At 32.6% G+C, this 12,764-nt stretch overlaps 3 protein-coding genes across 5 annotated transcripts; 2 read left to right on the forward strand and 1 right to left on the reverse strand.

Annotated features, from left to right (window-relative positions):
* Window positions 1-97: 97 nt before the first annotated feature.
* On the forward strand, window positions 98-5,203 carry LOC139089031 (lymphotoxin beta receptor inhibitor-like). Of its 3 annotated transcripts, none has more exons than XM_070638454.1 (5): window positions 98-383; window positions 522-698; window positions 762-919; window positions 998-1,146; window positions 2,977-4,766. In XM_070638454.1, exons 1-5 carry the CDS (start codon window positions 291-293, stop codon window positions 3,168-3,170), a joined length of 771 nt encoding a protein of 256 aa, XP_070494555.1. In that variant the 5' UTR covers window positions 98-290; the 3' UTR covers window positions 3,171-4,766. The 3 variants fall into 3 exon arrangements, with proteins under 3 accessions (XP_070494555.1, XP_070494554.1, XP_070494556.1); XM_070638453.1 differs by having other exon boundaries at window positions 100-383; window positions 759-919; XM_070638455.1 differs by lacking the exon at window positions 2,977-4,766 and adding an exon at window positions 4,940-5,203 and having other exon boundaries at window positions 103-383; window positions 759-919.
* A 1,184-nt stretch (window positions 5,204-6,387) lies between these two features.
* Window positions 6,388-9,633, forward strand: LOC139089036 (hexamerin-1.1-like). The gene is made up of 2 exons (XM_070638460.1): window positions 6,388-8,590; window positions 8,654-9,633. The coding sequence occupies exons 1-2, from the start codon at window positions 6,388-6,390 to the stop codon at window positions 9,631-9,633; spliced, it is 3,183 nt and encodes a 1,060-aa protein (XP_070494561.1).
* Window positions 9,634-9,840: 207 nt separating this feature from the next.
* On the reverse strand, window positions 9,841-11,630 carry LOC139089037 (carboxypeptidase B-like). The gene is made up of 3 exons (XM_070638461.1): window positions 11,596-11,630; window positions 10,136-11,137; window positions 9,841-10,072 (listed from the first exon to the last, which is right to left on the reverse strand). The coding sequence occupies exons 1-3, from the start codon at window positions 11,628-11,630 to the stop codon at window positions 9,841-9,843; spliced, it is 1,269 nt and encodes a 422-aa protein (XP_070494562.1).
* Between the last annotated feature and the right edge of the window lie 1,134 nt (window positions 11,631-12,764).

Below are 12,764 nucleotides of genomic sequence, written 5' to 3' on the forward strand. Positions count from 1 at the left end.
CATTTTTCACTCATAAGACACACTGGAATATCCGTAATAAATTTCATCAAAGTAATCATCTCTCAGATCTGACCCCCTCGAAAAAAAACATTTATACAGTTCCGGTCCAATATTTTGATCGTGATATTTTGGAATTCTTTTTCCATCACTCGAAAATTTTAGTCTATTTATTTTTCGAGTGACTTTAAACGAACAAACAATTTACTTAAAAATCAAGAATTTCTTGGAAATAATTTTAGTCAAAAAAAAAGTTTTAATTTAAAGCCTGAAACGAACAAGGAAGTTTAAATATGTGGAAAGTTTCAATATTATGCATTTTATCGTTATCAACGTCACTTACTATAGCCCAACGAGTTGCTCCTGGAATAAATCCAGGTCAATATGTGAGTTTCATTCATTTCCTTATTTTTTGTCAACCAAAATGCGGAAAATCAACAAATTTTATGTTGTTTGATAAAAAATCGCTTACGTGTACCAAAAAAAAAGTGTTCACATAAAATTTTGTGCTTGTTTATTTTTAGCAACAAACACAATACCAACAACCTGGACAGCAACATCCGCCTCCGCCTCAATATCAACAACAGCCACCACAACATCATCTGCCTCCTAATGTTAATCCACAACATTATCAACCTAATCAGCAGGTGCCAGTACAGCAAGTCGATCAATATGGAAATGTTATTCAGCAACAGCAACAGGTAGGCAATGTGTTAATTAATGAAAGTTATTTCCAAAACTTTAAAAATTTAATTTTTTAGCAGCAACATATTCCTCAACAACATCAGCAACAACATCAGCAACAGCAACAAGTTCATCAGCAACAACCACAACATCAACAGCCACATCATGACGATCATGGTGGACATGGAGGCCATGGTCAACCAGTATTACACACAGGCAATCTGATGCAAGAAAAAGAGTAAAGTCTTTCGAAATATTTTTTTTTTCTTTTCATTTTTTTCAATTGTGTGACTTTTTTTTGTGTTGTCTCTTTTAGTCACATTGCTGAACATATGGAAGTTCCAATTGATACAAGTAAAATGACAGAACAAGAGCTTCAATTCCATTATTTTAAAATGCACGATGCTGATAACAATAATAAATTAGATGGATGTGAACTTATAAAGAGTTTGATTCATTGGCATGGTGAGTAATTTCATGACATTTTTTTTGTTCTATGATGATTAAGGATGGTTTAGTGAAGTGAATTGTGTGGATTATGGATTATTCTTGGAATATTTGAATTTGATGTTCAAGTTATTGAGGATTTTTGTTATAAATTGATTTTATAAAGACAAGTGGAGGAATCCGGAAATTAATTTCATATTAAATACCTAATTTTGCTTTGGTACTCGAACTAATTGATATTGGCACTGTAAAAATTTTGCAAAATATTTCTTTAACTATTTTTTTTAGCGCATTTTTGAAATTTTTTTCAAAAAGGTAGCTTAATAAGACACTATGTTCGTTCGTTCGTTCGTTCGTTCGGCTGACGCTAAAAACTTTTTAACTAGACATCGTAGAGAGCTCGGAATGGTTTTAAAAGATCAGTGCCATAAAGTTATTGCGGCGCCGGGCATTTAAAAGTTTCAAATCCAAGCATAAATACTATAATTAACAATTTTTTCATTTTCAAAACAACAAAAACACGTTTTTTCGTTGTTTTACAGTGTTTTTGAATGTTCTTCAAATTTTTAACAGTGTACGAAATTTAAATTTGTCATAACCGTTATGCGGTTTGAATCATAAAAATCCGTTAAATTATATGGAAGTGACCTGGATCCTACTGGATCTTGTTTTGTGGGTTTCCCTTTCTGGGATCTTGGTTTTTTAGATCTGATTTATTAATCAATTACTGATCGCTGGGGCAAAAATGCGCTTAAGTCCCTCGATCAATATCACGAGGACTTTTGTAATTTTTTTGGATTATTTCAAAAAATTCAGAATTGAGTTTTACCCAAATGGCAAATATTGGTTAATCGTTCAAAAATTCAGGTTCAAGGGACAGGCTTCTAACTAGCAATGAGCATGCTTTTATGGTACACCTATGGTACCTAAAAGCGGTCTCTTTGACTGTTAGGAGATATGTCTCTGAATTGATGTCGGATTTGATTTAAATCCGGAACAATGCTAGAGTATTGGGTCGATTAGTCAACTTGTACTGTTCGCATTAATAAGTGAATTAAAATGAGATCGTATAATTGCTCTGTATGTACATATACAAATCAGACAAAGTGACTAGTGGTCAGCCCAAAGCTCAATATTATCAATATAGATTGAATTGATTTTATTTTGTTTAATTCTTCACAAAATTATAAACACAATTCCAGCATTTTGCATTGAAACCATTAAGCAAAATAGGTATTCCAACTTTTTATCGGTTTGTGTGTTATCAAGAAAACAAGTAAAACAGCTGTCGCTGTTATCGACAAGCATGTTTTAACGTTTGATAAATTAAAAAACTTCATTCAATTATGAATTCATTCGATTAGTGATCGACATACGCTGCAATTCTGTCCACATGGTTGCTAAGTAGCGACCATATTTCAAGTAACCGTGACTTGGATTCAATCTTACTGTCTGAGCAATCAGGCAACGATTTAGCAGAATATTTTGATGATTATGACATGTTTATGCTTTCCAACATCATAAGTCATGAAACCTTGATGACAAACTAGTTTATAGTCAAAAATTCAATTGAGTCATTCAGGGAAATACCCGGAAATTCCAATAAAATTTTCATAATCTATTAAATTGATAAGAACTCAAAAAATAAGCAAATACGACAAGATAATCATAAAAGTCAACAATCCACTTCAATATAAATCACATAATCAATATTATTTTTTATGGTGACGTTAAAGCTTATTCATAAATTTTTTTGTTCCTCACTACAAATCATAATGTGACGTAAAAAAAACATCCAATAACTCATTCTCACATCCTCATCATAATGGTGATTGGAAATAAAATCAGAACAAGGAAGTAAACAGCCAGAACAACAGCAAGTTCCTCATGTCGAAGAAAAGATATTTTCCGATGAGGAACTAAATACATTAATTGATCCAATATTAAGTAGTGATGATCTCAATAAAGATGGATTCATTGACTATCCTGAATTTATTCGGGCGCAACAAAAGGCAGCAGCATCAAATCAACAAAACAGATAACGTGGAAAACGGATGAAGAAAATCTCCTAAGTAAAAAAAGACTGAAAGAAATGTCTTTGATCAATAATGACGACTATTTTTGTTCATTCCATATTGACTTCCATTTCATGTAAAATTCTGTCGTGCTTAATTTTTTTTAAATTAATTTTCTTCTTCTTTTATTTCGTTGACATTTGGGAGGATAAGGAGGAACTAAATTTTAAAATCATTCATAAATTCTATTTTTTTTTCATCACAAAAACACAAAAAAATAATAAGACGGAAACAATTTCTATAAGAATATCCATTGTGAAGCGCAACTATATTTATTTTCCAAGAAATCTCATTCTTTTGTTTGTTTTTTAACTTTTTTTTTTACTCAATGAAGATTATAGAGAATTAACTAGGATCAAATAAGGAGGGTAGATTTAGCTAAAATTGATTTGTTTCGATTTTATGAAGCTTAGACTTTAAAAGAATCTCATGTTAATGATTATCAATGTGTTTAGACATTTTGGCGGGAAAATTTTTAGTTTGTTGTTTAGGGTTCTGTATGGCAATATAGAAGAATGGATCTTTACTTTATGTGATCTAATAGTCTTTTGGTGATCTAATAGTCATCAATATGTCTATTAAAGATATTTCAGAGTTTGAAGACAATTCGGATTTGGTATGAAAAATCAACTTTATTGCTCTTCTTTGCTTTACCACGACTGGTTGATGACAAAAAGAATGTTTATTTTTCTTGTTGTCCTCAGAGTGTGGCCGTCTTAAATTCGAGTTTTTCGATTTTAGATTGTCGAAAAATTCGAACATTTCGGACTCAACTTATTTTAAAATACAAATTTCCGTTACGAAGAAAAATAAAAGTAACGGTCAAAAAAATATTTTTTTGAAAAAAATTAACGGTCGTTTTTAAAAAGGTCACACTCTGGTTGGCTTATTTTGTTCTCGACGTGAATCAAATATTAATCGAAGACTATTTCTCCTTTTCAATTTAGTTCAGTTGTAAACATAGTTAATACTAAATAGCCTAAATTGTCACTGAATCGAATATTTTGCTATTAACAAGTCAATATAATCGTTTCATCAGACCAAGATGATCAATGTTATTGATACTTATGACCAATATGACGTAAATATCCTTAAATCCCTAGATCAATTCAGATTATCTAGATCAATAACATTACTATCGAGCAGATCTCGAATCGATTCGGATTTTGTACAGAATGGTCGACTTAAGTCAACTCGATTCCATTTAAAATCAGTATCACCAAAAGTGTTAAATTTGATGGCAGAGCTCGATGTCGACTCGAATTTTGTATGGAGTTGAATCGACTCAAATAGACTTTTCTGAACAAAATCCGAGTCGAATTCGAGTTCCGCTGTCAAAGTTAACAATTCTAGTGGCGATTTCAAGACCTAAATTTGTCTAAAACATGATCCTAGATTTAAGAATCAATTTTAGCTAAATCTACACTTTAACCCTCTAAGTTTCTACTTACATTACCCTAAGTAGAGACTTTAAAAAAAGAACAAATTGTAAAATTCAGCGAACAATTTTTTTATTATTTTTATTAATTTAGAAGAAATTTTGAATAAAGAGGTATATTATCAGCATTGTTTTTGTTCATCAAAAAACCAATCCAAAAATGGTTATTAACTCTTATTTCATAGACATTTAAGAGGCTTTTTCGAATGCAGGTTTGGTGATGGTTGTTGGCAAGCTTAAATAATTTTTTTTAAAGAATTTAGATCAAAATTTCATCACAAAAAATTTTAAAATCTAGAAAATGATGGAAAGAAGGAGTTATCTGAGGCTTACACAGACGATCAAATTGAGAATGCAATTGATTCTGTAATTAATATGATGGATAAGGATAAGGATGGATTTATCACGTATTCAGAATTCATTTCAAGTACTGCAGTTCCTGCACCCAGCAAGAAGTAAGAACAACCGGCCATGTCAAGATTGAAGTTCAGAACAAAATGTTAAGTTTTGGATATTTTATGAATTTAATAAAGATTTAGATCGAAAACCCAATGCAATGCAATTTTGGAGAACTTTTGAATTATTTTATTAAAAAATTTGTTACATTAACCAAATTCATATGCGTAGCTTACTTAATTCCTTGGCTGAGACGCACGTGGGCCCACTCCCCCGAGAAAACATCTAAAACCGGCTCTATCCTTTGAGAACTTCTGTCAGTTCGGAATTTTAAGGACTTCAATGCCCTTTTCTAAACATGCAATCCAAGAATTCCGCGAGATTTCTTGCTTTCTACAAAGTCTGAAACTGTAAATGGATACTGTGGAGCTTAGGTTACACAAAAAGGCTTTTCATCTGACTCTGATGCTGACTTTGTCAAGTAGTTTCTACCAATTCTCTGACCGTCAGACATTCTTTCATCACTATTCTACTCCAACGAGCTTTTCGAGCTCCTTCTTCAAAAGATCTCTAACGGATTCCAACAATCTTGTGATTCTGTTCCACTGGGTCGATTTTTTCGGTGGTGGTACTGCATGGTAAAGTGAATAAAAATGTTGAACCATTGGTACAGGACATGTTCCAGGTGTGCCTATGATGTACCGTTCCGAACCAACACCGGAGAAATTGTCCCCAGCATTGAAATTTTTAATTAGTGAATTTAGAATTTTAAAATTTAAATGAATTATTCAAATTAAAAAATCATAACTATTTTCATATTATGAACATTTTTAAAGCTTAATCCAACTTTATCAAAATACCTTGATTAATGATAAATCCCAAGTAAATCCATTAAATCATCATCACATAACTTTAAGGCGAACATTTCCATCGCTGAAAATATTTTTGTTAAAAAACTAAAATAGTAAGTTAACATAAATAAATTTAAAGCTGACTAGGCACTCATTGATTATCAAAACACAAATTTCATCTCAAATGCCATTCAATTGCCAAAAAAGCTACTTTTTTACTGCCTTACATGATATGATAAAAGCAACAAAGCAAACTAATTAAAAATCAATGCATCCAACATTATCCTTATCTCCAAGTGACTTTACATTATGATACAAATTACGAGGTGCACAAAAGTATTTTTCGATAATTAAGATGAATGCATTAACTGTTCTTATCTGTTAGCATGTAAGAATTTTAATTAAAATTTTCAGTATAAAAGGAGCACCAGATGCACTCAGAATTCAGTAACCAATCTTGTATTTGGTACAGTAACACCTAAAGGAACTTTCTTTAAGGATGAAGGCAATATTTGTGATACTACTCATAGTCGCTGTTGTGACAGCTGGCAACAACAATGGAAATGGAAACAACTGCAATAATCGCAACGATTTGAATCAAAGAGATGCCAAACGTCAATTGTTCGTCTTGAATTTGCTTCGACATATGCAGGATGACATCAACCAGAACACAAGTGATAAAGATTTCCAGAAATATTCACAGACTATCAATTTGGAGAATCAGAATGACTACAAGAATTTGAATAAGGTCTTCACAATGATGACATTGTATCAAGATGGATGGTTTCCAAGACGTAATCAACCATTCTCAATGTTGGACGAACAAAACATTTTTTCAACTAAAGTCCTCTTTGATTTCTTCGACACGATGACAAACTGGAATACAGTCGCAAAGAATCTGATTTGGTGCCGTCAAAACATCAACGAATATCAATTCTGGTACTTGATGACTCTTCTCGTACAGCATAATCAATTCATGAATAACATTGTCCTGCCACCAGCCTATGAAGTCCTTCCAACACAATTCTTCACTGGAAATGTTATGACAACGGCAATCAAAATGGCTCTTAATGGAAATATGGATTTTAGGAATAATCAAGTTGTTGTCATGCAAAACTTTACAAATGGAATGCTGGGCAGTCAGAATGATGATGATAATGACTTGAATATGATTCAAACTAAGATCAATAGCTGGAATACATTGAAGAAAGTAGCACAGAATATGATGAAACAGCAACAGTACACAACATTCAATAATATGCAAAATATACGCAGTTATAATAAGGACATTAAGAATATGATCAACAACAACATGCGTCAACAGAATCAAGGTAACAAGTTCAACAATAATGGTGAAGATCAGATGAACTACTTCACAGAAGACATGGGATTGAACAACTATTACTTCTTTACACGAATGGACAACTCACGTATTAACAATGACAATCAAATGTACAATAATAATAACAATAAGGAGACATTCCAACAGCACAACAATCAAAATGTCAATGGACGTAAAATGAAGGATAAGATCAATCGTCGTGGTGAACGTTATGTCTATCAAATGCAACAACTCTTGGCTCGTTTTAATCTTGAACGATTGTCAAATGGCATGGATAATGTTAAGGCTATTAATCTTGATGGAACAATTGACAATGGAGTCTTCTCAAATTTGCAACTCACTAATGGTCTTCAAGTCGAGAATCGACAGAACAACTACCAATTGAATACTGATCAAAATGGAAAATTGACTCAAATGGTTCGAGACTTTGAGCAAAGATTCAATCAAGCTATAGATCAAGGATTTGTTCAGACAACTGATGGAAAGAAGGTTAATTTGTTTGATAAAGATGGAATTAACATTCTTGGTGATATGCTGCAACAAAATACAAATAGTGTCAATCAACAATACTTCCGTAATTTGGAAATGTACATGCGTTTGTTATTAGGTGGAAATTATGTCCAAAATGGTGATCGTACTGATAATCGCTTCACAACAACAGTCATGAGTAATCACGAGACAACAATGCGTGATCCAGTCTTCTGGCAAATCATGAAACGTGTCACAGATATTGTCAACAAATACCAAAATAAGTTAGTGTCCTACAATAAGAATGACTTGAACTTTAATGGAGTTCAAATTGATAATGTTAAAGTCACAAAGCTGCAAACCAAATTTGATTATTTCGATGCTGATGTTACAAATGGCTTCAATGGTAATGTCATTCAGATGTGTAAAGCTATCAACAACAAAAATAAGAACAACGACGATTCAAACGATTCCGATAGCTCAAGTGAATCAAACAGTCAAAGTGAATCCGATGAAAATAATGGCAATAATCAAAACAGAGAGAACTTTATCAAGCAAATGATGCAGAAATACAGCCACAATAATAACAACAAGAACTGGCAACAAGGCATGAATCAAAACAACAACAAATATAATAAGAAGAACAAATACAATAAGGATACAACAAGCTCATCTAGTTCCAGCAGCAGCTCATCAAGCAGTTCCTCAAGCTCAAGCAGCGAAAGTAATGAATCAAACTTCGGAGCACTAAGTCATGGACGATACAACAAAAAGAATCATGGAGGATATAACAAGAACAAAAATTCCCAAAATATGAACAAGCAACAAGGAATGACCTGGAATAATCAACTCAACATGTACAAATACATTATGGGCAATAACAACAATAAAGGTAGGAATTTCTTAGATTTTTGGAACTGATGTCCTATTGATTTGCTGTCTCTATTATCCTCAGGTAATGGCTTCCAGATATTTGTACGACAACGACTTATGGACACCAAACAATTCCAAGTCCAAATGAATATTAAATCAAACAAGAACCAACTTGGTATTGTGAGAATATTCCTTGGACCAAGAATCAATAACAAGCAGCAATTGAATGATAATCGCAAGAACTTCGTTGAACTTGATCAATTTGTTGTAAAATTGAATCAAGGACAAAACACAATCCGCAGAAATTCAATTGACTTCAAGAATGTTGTTGATAATCCATTGACATTCCAGCAATTGATGGATCGTAGCATGAACATGATGAAAGGAAATAACCAAAAATGCAATAGCAATAACAAGAATCTGTTCAATGTAAATTACGACACAAACAACAACAATCAAGGATTCCCACATCGCTTACTCTTACCAAAAGGAACAGTCAGTGGACAAGATTTCACAATGTTTGTTACAGTCAACGACTTGGACAGCACAAATCAAAATAATGTCAACTTGATCAATGACAATAACTGGAATAAGTTTAATATGAACAATCCTGACTCATCCAGCTCATCAAGCAGCAGCAGTGAATCAAATGAATCTAATAATATGTATGGACATGGATGGAACTACAGAAATACAAACAGAAACAACAAAAAATATAAAGACATGAAGACATTCATGAACATGATGAATGGAAACAAAGGACAAATGAAAAGCAGGAACAACAAAGATAACTTTAAGAACATGATGCAAAGTATGTACAACAATCAGAACTGGAATGGCATGAACAAAAATATGCCCTGGTGCAATCATCAAGGCATGAAAATCTATAACTGCAATGATGGAAACAAATACATTGGAAATGGAAATGGAATTCTTGACAATCGTGCAATGGGCTTCCCATTTGACCGCAATATCATTGATGTTAATGGCTTTGTTGTTGACAACATGTACTTCCAGGATGTCACTGTATTCCACAAAGACACCTTTGGCAACAATAACTGATCGGAATTAAGTACAACAATCATTTTCTCTCTCAAACTAATGACGACATTGACAATTCCTCAAAGTGAGGAATCAAATTAGACTTTTAAGCTGCAAGATTTGAAAAATTTGTATCATTAATGATTTTGTTACTTGTTATAATCTGTTGATGATGCATACCCAAAAAAATAAATCATTTAAAAATTATCATAAATTAAATTTGTTTATTCATGCTTCATCATCCTCGCCACTAGATACATAATACCTAAGATTTCTCAAGTAATAAGCTTCCTTTATCATTGCCTTAATTGCAATCCATCCTTCAAGATTAGTTTTCTTAAGATATTTTGGTGGAACTATGAATCCAAGTTCCTCTAATCCACTTTCAAAAGTGTATGCAAAAGGAATTCCTAACACGTCCATCGCATAGTCATCACTTCCGCCAGCAGCAACATATAGACTTCAAGGAACAAAAATAAAATTAGCAACAAAACATCACAAAGAATTGACATAAAATTAATACCCAGTTCCAGATTGATCAGCACTAAATCGTGTTCCTGTTCTTGCACGCACAGCCTTAACACCAGCAGTCGCCACTCTGTGTAGATAACGTTTCCTTGGATGTGGTTGTGTTGAATATCCAGGCGGATAAATAATCTTGTTGCCAAACGTATGGATTGATATGTAAAGGAAGCATTGATCTTGATATTTTGTCAAAATATTTCTAACAATTTGTGTTTCTACTTCCGAAAATGGCTCGAGTCCTTTATAAATGGGTTCACAAGGGTTCTTCTCTTGTTCTCCAAGTGACCATTCAATATCATAATTTCTGTTACCGTCAACACCATAGCAACCATAGTAAACTGGACGTCGATTTTTCCTCCAATCTTTATCATAGTGACAACTGTATCTATATCCATCAGGATTAAGATTTGGTATTATAATGAACGAAATATTGTTTAATAATCCACCAAGATCTGCTTCCTTTCCTAGCTGATAAAGAATATTCAAAGCTACATTTCGTGAATGCCATTCCCGTGCATGAATACCAGCATCAATTACGACAACTGGATTTTGTTTGCCTTTATATCCAATTGAGATTGAATTAATTGGTAGACCTTCATAGGTATAACCTTCAGTGGTATATCTAACATCAAGTCTAGGATACATGCTGATTATCTTCTCCGCAAGAGTATATCCATATTTATTAATATCCTCATTGTTAAGGTATTGCGTGTTAATCACATCAAAACTGAAGTAATTTTGCTTGCTTAATCGTGTTACTGGTATCCAGTTCCGCTGCAATTTTGGTGAATTCTCGATTTTATACAAGCTTATCTGATGCCTTTTCAGAAGATCTACAACTTTTGGTATCATACAATCTTTTGAGCGGAAAACGAAAGTTTCATTGAACTTCCTGATTGGTCTATCGATGATCACATCGTAATCATCGGATCTCCGTTTTAGATCTTCATAAAATCTGAACTCCTGCTTGTTTTGAATTGTAACTTTATATGTTAATTCACTGGAAATAATTGATTATAATTAGATTTTGATATTACATGTTTGATTCCAATTGTGGAATGAAATGACCCGAGCGACACAAATGAAGATCACGGACCTTTATGGTTCTTCTAAATCCCTAACAGACAAAGTGCATACTCAGTTAAATGAGGACATTTATGAGAATATTCAGTCAAAATAATTAAGTATACTCAACTTTATGAGCATACTTATAAGTAAGCTCTTTATCTGTTCGGGAATCTATATTATTAACACTAAATGGAAGTCATCTAAAGTTGACAGCCATAAGGAAACGTTTTCCATGTGACAGAGTTGTCAGATAGGAGCCTTAGGTTTTAGTATCAAAAACTTTATCCAGGAACCTTTTATAGCAAAAAAGGTCCTACCTTCTTAATTTGTGTTGTTGTAGCTGTCAAGGTCGCGCTGCATCGCCATCTTGAAGGCAACAGCAGAAATTACGCTTGATGACTACATGACAGCTGATATTGACTCATTTTTAGGCCAAATTATGAAATTTGCCATATCTGTCTGTGCTGTTCGGGTCATATTTCTGAGAATTTTATTGTAATTTATACTTACTTATCACAGCTTCCTATCTCGTGTCTTGCTTCACATGAAAGTATCACAAATATTAGAAATAAGGTTAATTTTTTGATAAAGGCAGTCATTGCAAAGAACCTCAATCGTAAATGCTGTTATAAATTAAAATAAGTAAGGTCCGAATTCTTCATTTGTGTTATTGTGGCAAAGTTTTCAAGGTCTGTTCATGGAACTCAATTAAAATATGACAGCAGAAAATTTACATTGTACGGCTAACATGATTTAGCTATATTGACTCATTTTATAGGGCAAAAAATGTAATTTTTGGTCATCTGTTTTGATCGGAATCATATTTCTGAAAAGTTGTAATTTCCATACTTACTTATCACAGCTTCCTAGTCTCGTGTATAGCCTCAGTTGTAAAAGATCACAAATATAAGAATGTGCATTAAAACTTTTGACTAAAGGCAGTCATTGCAAAGTAACCTCAATCGTAAATGCTGTTATAAAGTAAAATGGAAAAATGAGTAAGCGAATTTTATTCACTTATTGCGGAAAGTTTTCAATCTGTTCTGGAACTCAATTAAAATATGAAGCAGAAAATTTTCATTGTATTTTAACACAATTTTTCTATTTTATTAGTAAAAAATAAGTTGCCCTTTATAATGTCTTCTATCATTCTTCATATTGATTTTTTCAAATGAATTTTGAAGCTTATACTTCCTTCGAGAATTCTTCATACAAAATGTTACCCATTTTCGAAATGTAATTTTTCCGTCAAAAAAAATGTATTTTTAGGTCTCCATTGCTTTTCGCAGGATGCATACTGAAATAATTTGTATGCGAAAAAAAATGTAATTTTTTGGTCACTTTTTACAAAAGTAAGCGATTGAAAATTTGAGAAACTTCAATTTTTTTCCTTAATTTTACCCTTTTTCTGATGCAAACTTAAAGATTTAGGTCTAAATGCGAAAATTGATTCAAAATTTTTTGAATGTGGCTGTAGTCCAAAATTGCACATTAAATCATTCATTAAACTTTTCCAAAAATTCCTTCGCGATTTACCTCTGAAAATTTTTTTCAAAGCA

Source organism: Chironomus tepperi, unplaced genomic scaffold, assembly GCF_022539635.2.
Source record: "Chironomus tepperi strain 1889 unplaced genomic scaffold, CSIRO-AGI_Ctep_v1 contig_173, whole genome shotgun sequence".
In the NCBI taxonomy this organism is placed as follows: Eukaryota; Metazoa; Arthropoda; class Insecta; order Diptera; family Chironomidae; genus Chironomus; species Chironomus tepperi.

What these genes read in the sequence shown, in the direction of transcription:
- LOC139089031 (XM_070638453.1), top strand. Translation starts at nt 291, where the DNA reads ATGTGGAAAGTTTCAATATTATGCATTTTATCGTTATCAACGTCACTT. An exon ending in GAATAAATCCAGGTCAATAT is followed by an intron (nt 384 to 521) that starts GTGAGTTTCATT and finishes GTTTATTTTTAG; the next exon opens with CAACAAACACAATACCAACA. An exon ending in AATCTGATGCAAGAAAAAGA is followed by an intron (nt 920 to 997) that starts GTAAAGTCTTTC and finishes TGTCTCTTTTAG; the next exon opens with TCACATTGCTGAACATATGG.
- LOC139089036 (XM_070638460.1), top strand. Translation starts at nt 6,388, where the DNA reads ATGAAGGCAATATTTGTGATACTACTCATAGTCGCTGTTGTGACAGCT. An exon ending in GGGCAATAACAACAATAAAG is followed by an intron (nt 8,591 to 8,653) that starts GTAGGAATTTCT and finishes TATTATCCTCAG; the next exon opens with GTAATGGCTTCCAGATATTT.
- LOC139089037 (XM_070638461.1), bottom strand. Translation starts at nt 11,630, where the DNA reads ATGAGTCAATATCAGCTGTCATGTAGTCATCAAGC. An exon ending in CTGTCATGTAGTCATCAAGC is followed by an intron (nt 11,138 to 11,595) that starts GTAATTTCTGCT and finishes AATTATTTCCAG; the next exon opens with TGAATTAACATATAAAGTTA. An exon ending in GCTGATCAATCTGGAACTGG is followed by an intron (nt 10,073 to 10,135) that starts GTATTAATTTTA and finishes TGTTCCTTGAAG; the next exon opens with TCTATATGTTGCTGCTGGCG.